Raw genomic sequence first — 6,000 nt, 5'->3', positions numbered from 1 at the left:
TCGAGCAGTTCACCTCTTAGGTTCTGGGGAGAAGAGAGAGAGAGAAGGGTAGAGGAAAGACAAGGAGTTAGCCAGATGAATCCCCGGTTGGCTACCCTGTACTTTAGGAAGAGGGAAAGGAGGTTCCAAAGAATGAAAGACAAGGAGAGAGTCTGTAACTACACCGCGAAGTCATGACAACAGCGCTGCCTAAAAGCAACACGTGAACGTAGTCGCTGAATTGTCGCAACGTGTCGTTCACTCCGGCTTCTCTAAGAAACCGCAGCGAGGCGAGGTTGACGAAGGTAAATATTGATTACGTTTGTTTTCAAGCTGGCAGTGAAACGTCTTTCGCCAAATGAATATAACAAGACCTGCAAATAATAAATTTCTACCTAACCTAGACGAAGCGCCAAGGTTTATTTTCACTGTCGAGGCAGGCAAGAGTAAAGAATCACAGTGCGCGCACGGCCGTCCTCTTTGCTGCGCCGGACTTGCGGCCGCGGCGTCGTGCGACGCGCAACCCAGCGACCGGAGCAAATTGTAATTTTCCGGGTCTCAGCACGCAAGCCGAGCCGCGGAATGCAAATGTGAACCGGAGCACACCAGAGAGCACACTGAACATTCGCCGGAGTTGCACCCCGTGAATATCTGTCCAGACGGCGCGTGCTTCAACACTCACATTCGTAAGCTTGGAAGTACTTGATTCTTGTGTTTTCCCTTTCTTTTCTTTATAGGTCGCGCAACTGCGGCTTTCACGTGGGTTCTACAGGACGTGTAAAATCTTGCGCCTCAACTCGTGTCCACTGCAGCTCAGAGTCGAATAGCGAGCTCTAACGCATTAAAAAAAAATTTTTTTTTCGCGTCTTATCCAGAGGTTCTAGAAAGTAACTACACGGGAACAGTGCATCAACGTTGAGTCGGCTTACTTCCGCACCGTGAAACCTGGCTCGATTTATGTAACCGTGCTTTCGTCCAGGAAGAACGACATATCTCTCGACCGCCGCTTAGCCGTTGGTGCACACACTCCCTGGCAAGAGTAAACCAGAGAGAGAGAGAAAAAAAAAAGAAAAGAGGCAGGTCGCCCTGAAATAACCTGTTCACCGCAGTGTGGCGAACTCGCGACATAACTCACTGCTGATGTATTTTCGTGCCACGGTTAACCCACCTGCGAAACGCTAGAAACCCGCGCGAAGCTTGTGATGCACGTGCTTTGCCACGGACCATGTAGTAGCGCCTGCGAGATGTGCGTCGCGCCGGTGTCGGTTAATCCTTCGCAGTTTCGCGGGAGACAGCGCGCGTAAGGCAACGTCGCGTTGCGTTGACAGCAGGGTGGCTTTTGTAGCTTGTTCAGTGTATGCCTTAGTGTGTCGCTGGGAAAACAGTAGGCGCCAAGTAGCGAAAGTGAGTGTTAACAAGCTGCAAACGCGATGGTCAACAGGTGCTGCCGTGCAATGCAAGCCCGCATCGAAGCACTTCCGCGGCACACATCGACAAGAATGCAGCTCTCGTTGCCGTGGAGCCGAATCTTTGATTACGTCGAGCAGCGATGGTTTATAACCGAACTACTCACAATTTCGGTATCGTTTTCAAGCCTGAAGCCCGATGAGAGCAAACACAAGTAATTCTGAAAACACGGCAACCTCATTAAGGTGTTCTTCGTCTTGGTAGCGTTCACTGAAGGATATATTTACCTCTAGATAAGACGAAACACAAATAGCAACGAATGACAAAACCGGCGATGACGTCAACCAGTGACGCAACCAGTGACACCAACAAAAGACGCCAACCAGTGCAGTCCCTTTCACGTAATAAACGTTTAGTGTAACTAAGGCCACTTTAAACGAGCTTCTTATTCCCTTCACCAATAGTGACATTGTATTTACCCAATGCCTTAGAAACTTAGCGACAATTCGCTAGACACACTAAATATTCCATTTAGCGGTCTCTCCGATAGGGCTTGAGAAGAGGTCGCAAAAACCAGTATATGTTCATCTTTGTAGAAACAGCGCTCACTAGACGACGACGAAGTAAAAGAAGGCACAGGACAGGCGCTGACTGTCCTCCTCGTTCACTGAAACCACTTCTGAACTTCACATCAAAACATTCAAAAATAATAAAGCACGGTTTAGCCTTTTCTTGTGTCCGTGCTGCATTGCAGAAGTCCTTGCCAGGATAGATTGAAACTAAGCTTTGATGAACAGGTAGTTAGACTTAGGCAAGCGGGGTTTCCGGAACACGTAATTGCGCAAGCGTGCGAGAAGATGCGCAAACACCTAAAAACAAATGGAACGCAGCCTGGAAATGATGAGCGGACCGCCAGAGCAAAAAAGTACACGGTAATACCGTACACTCACGGAGTGGCACACGGTTTAAAAAACGTGGCCAAAAGATATGGCGTTGACGTAGTTTTCTCATCTCCTCATAAGCTGGTGTCCATTTGTGCAAAGGTACAGCAAAGCATTGATAAGCAGAGGAACGACAGGGAAAGTGTTCCTGGCAACTGTGCAATTAACCACACCTACCACTATACAGATTGCAAGGAGGCCATAGTATACCAAATACCATTATCATGCGGAAAAACTTACATTGGCCAAAGCGGAAGATGCGTTAACGTTCGTCTTCGTGAACACGAACGATCATTGACAGAAACAAAGCCATTTTCTCTCGCCGCTCATTGCCACGAATGCGGCTGCGCACCCTTCTTCAGTGACACAATGATTTTATCGCATCATAAAGAGCAGGTAGCAAGGGAAGTGATCGAGGCCTTCCACATTAGAAGAAAAGGAGGTAAGTGTGTTAGCATGCCATCGATTTCGCTGAGTGACGCAGAATTTTCGTACCTTTGCAGCACCTGCAGACTATGATACCTGTTTTTTTGCTTTTACTTGCTTGAGACTTGTTTGGGTCTTATTCGCTTTTGGTGTTTTTTTGTTGTTTTGTTGTTGCACATCACCTATATATATATTGCGTGTTTTTCCTAATAAACTTTAGTTGCGAGCAGCGCCTGTCCTGTGCCTTCTTTTACTTCGTCGTCGTCTAGTGAGCGCTGTTTCTACATAGATGAACGCATACCAACTCGCTGAAGCTTCCATTCTTAACCAGTATATGTATTGCAAGCCCGCCATGCAGTAGCTACTCAATTATAGTCCATATTTTTTGCATGTCCAAACAATCGCCCATTACTGTCTTGTTTTTAGGGTCAACACGGACGGTGCAATCTGTCAGACGTTGGTAGACAATAACTATAAAATAAGCGCGAATTCACGATCTTTTTCCTTTCAGAAGCGTTTTGCGTCATTAGCTTGTTACCTTTCATAATGATATGTACAGGTCCAGGATTGGCTAAAATGTTCTCTTGCAAAAATTCTGGCGTAAGGAACTTTTTACGAGCACGGGTGAGCTATTTAGCCTGCGCTTTGTGTAGGTTCTGGTGTTTTAACAAAATTACATAAGACAGAACGTTAGACAATCACATAAGGTTGAAAAAAAATTACATGTTTTAAAAATTACATTAGAAATAACGTTAGGGAATCACATTAGATAGAAAAAGATTACATTAGAGAGAACACTGCGAACACGCGGTTGACAATAGCCGGTTTTCATGGATAGTGCCCTATATAAATAGCACTCGTTCTATGGAACCAGCTGTAAACGATTGGCCCCCATAATCTCTAAAAAAATTATACCCGGTCCACCAATTTGTTGTTCTTGCGAGCCGCAAGCGTTCGGGAAACAATTGAGCGCGATGTTAACCAAATCAGAAAGAAAACAGCCGAAGAAAATCCTGGAATGTAACAGTTTGAGGATTAGCTCAAAGGGTACATCTTTAATACTCACGACGCTCCACTTTCAAAGTAGCTGCGCGTGCACTAAGGTATTCACGAGGAACGCCATTAGCGAACATCGGATAATCTACGATTAAGTGAGTTTGCAGACCTTACAGACATCTTCTGGATAGGTGAATCACTTGCTAAAATATATTACTTTCGCTTCCATGGTCTGTATACGAAGTGTGGCCTCTGTTCCAATAAGCAGGAAAAAGCTGGAATAAGAGGGCAAAAGATTATACGAGGGCACAACTCACGTTGGCACTTGAGCCCCTGCCTGAAGAGCCCGTAGAGCAGAGAGCCGCAGTGGTCGCAGAAAGTAGGGCTCATGTAATTGTGCACCCGGAACCGATGGGGGACGTCCATCTTGAACCTCTCGCGGAGGTACTTGCAAACAAGGCAGAAAGAAGAATGTTAATTACAGCTTGCACACGGCTGGAGAAAGTAACAGTCAACACTGGCCTAATATCGTGGACTGAAACTTGGACGAAATTTCTGCTGCATTTGTTCAACGGAGAAATGAACAATGATTACGTCTTTCGTTTGGCTGGAGGATGACTGCATCACGTGGCTGTTTGATAAAAGACTTAAGGCCACCCCGACTACAAAAAGGTAAGAAAAGTAAGCCGTCGCTGTAGCTTAGCAGGTAAGGCGCCGCACTGCTAAGCTGGAGGAAGCGGGTTAGACTCCCGGCCGTGGCGGGCGCATTTCGATGGGGCTGAAATACAAGAGAACCCGTGTACTCAGATTGACGTGCATGTCAAGGAACCCCTATAATCTCAAATGACTCGTTGTCCTCCAGCAGAGCGTGCCACATGGTCCTATGGTGGTTTTGACATGTAATAGGTAGCCCAGTTTTAGCACCCTCTGCTGCGTAGCAGGTCTGACCGCCGCCTTGGTCAGTTGCTTCGCAGCCGCTGGGCTGCGAAGCAACTCAAGAAGAAATCAAGAAGAAGAAATGGATATGGGCCGGGCACGTAGCACGTCGGCAGGATAACCGGTGGTCATTAAGGGTAACTGACTGGATTCCAAGAGATGCCAAACGCGTGAGGGGGAGACAGAAAATTAGGTAGGTAGATGAGATTAAGAAGTTTGTAGGTATAACGTGGCAGCAGAAAGCACAGGACCGGGTTGATTGGCGGAACATGGGAGAGGCCTTTGCCCTGCAGTGGGCGTAGAGAGGCTGATGATGTTGATGATGATGATGAGGTAGCCCAGTAATTACTTAATATGTATATTGCCATCCTGATGTCGATTTCGATTAGAAATAAATCAATTTCTCGGTTTACGTGCCGATCACGAGGCACGCCGTATATAATAGGGGACTGCGGAATAATTCAGAACCCCAGGGGTCCTTTAGGAGTGAGCAGACGGGTGGTCTTGTATTTCTGACCCATGAAAATGTGGCCGCCGCATGAAATCTAACCCACTTCACCGATCTTAGCGGCGTGATACTTTAACCGCTAAACTACCATTAGAGATTCCTATTAGCAAGTAAAGTGGGTGGGGTCCTTCGTCCAGTGCTCCACTGGCTGTAGCAGCTCGTCGGGCCTGGTGCAGGGTTGCCAGTTGGCTTCCCAAGGTCTGATCCGAAAGCCGCGCCTCCCACGACCAGTGGGGTAATGTGTGTGTTTTTATGAGCGCGGAGTCTGCCGCAACAGGACGCGAGGGACAGCACTCGGGAATGGGGAAAGGGGAGGAAAAGCTAGAGAGGAGGAGAGAAAAGTCACTGTTGCCGTCGACGTAACAAGAGCTCCGCGCTTGACATCACAGATGCTTCCTTGGCTGGGTCCGCGGTAGCCCTCACCATGGCGAGGCAGCAGCGATTGACGCAAAGAAAATTTTCATAGACGAACTGAACTGATTGAAACAGCCTGCAGGAACAACGCGATTCTGCGCTAACAAACTTGTCTAGTCCCTCTGCGATTGTCACTGTCCGCTGGCTGATTAACCATCTGGATTCAGCGGTGTATCCGCCTCCCGTATGCTCGCCTGCCAAGGTGGCTGCAGACAGTGCCTCTTCGGATTTTCTTCTGCGATGGTTGCCGAAGAACATCGAGAGCTGCGCTGACATTACAAAGCCAATCTGGCACCGTCAACAAAGCAGCATTACTGGCCGATTCACACTGCCGATCAGATATTGATGACACTTCGGGAGAGCTCTCGCACCCGCGTTTATGGCTAGCGTATA

General features: G+C 47.7%; 1 protein-coding gene across 1 annotated transcript in view; it reads right to left on the bottom strand.

Moving 5' to 3' along the window:
- Positions 1–6,000, bottom strand: part of LOC119406764 (putative protein kinase C delta type homolog) — a 59,040-nt gene that overhangs the window by 1,377 nt on the left and 51,663 nt on the right. Inside the window, exon 4 of the mRNA XM_037673495.2 lies at positions 4,067–4,196. Coding sequence (XP_037529423.2) covers positions 4,067–4,196 — 130 coding nt within the window. The remainder of the gene's footprint in view (positions 1–4,066; positions 4,197–6,000) is intronic.

The sequence above is a fragment of the Rhipicephalus sanguineus genome, chromosome 10, assembly GCF_013339695.2.
Source record: "Rhipicephalus sanguineus isolate Rsan-2018 chromosome 10, BIME_Rsan_1.4, whole genome shotgun sequence".
NCBI lineage: Eukaryota > Metazoa > Arthropoda > Arachnida > Ixodida > Ixodidae > Rhipicephalus > Rhipicephalus sanguineus.
This window is presented reverse-complemented; position numbering and strand designations above follow the sequence as displayed.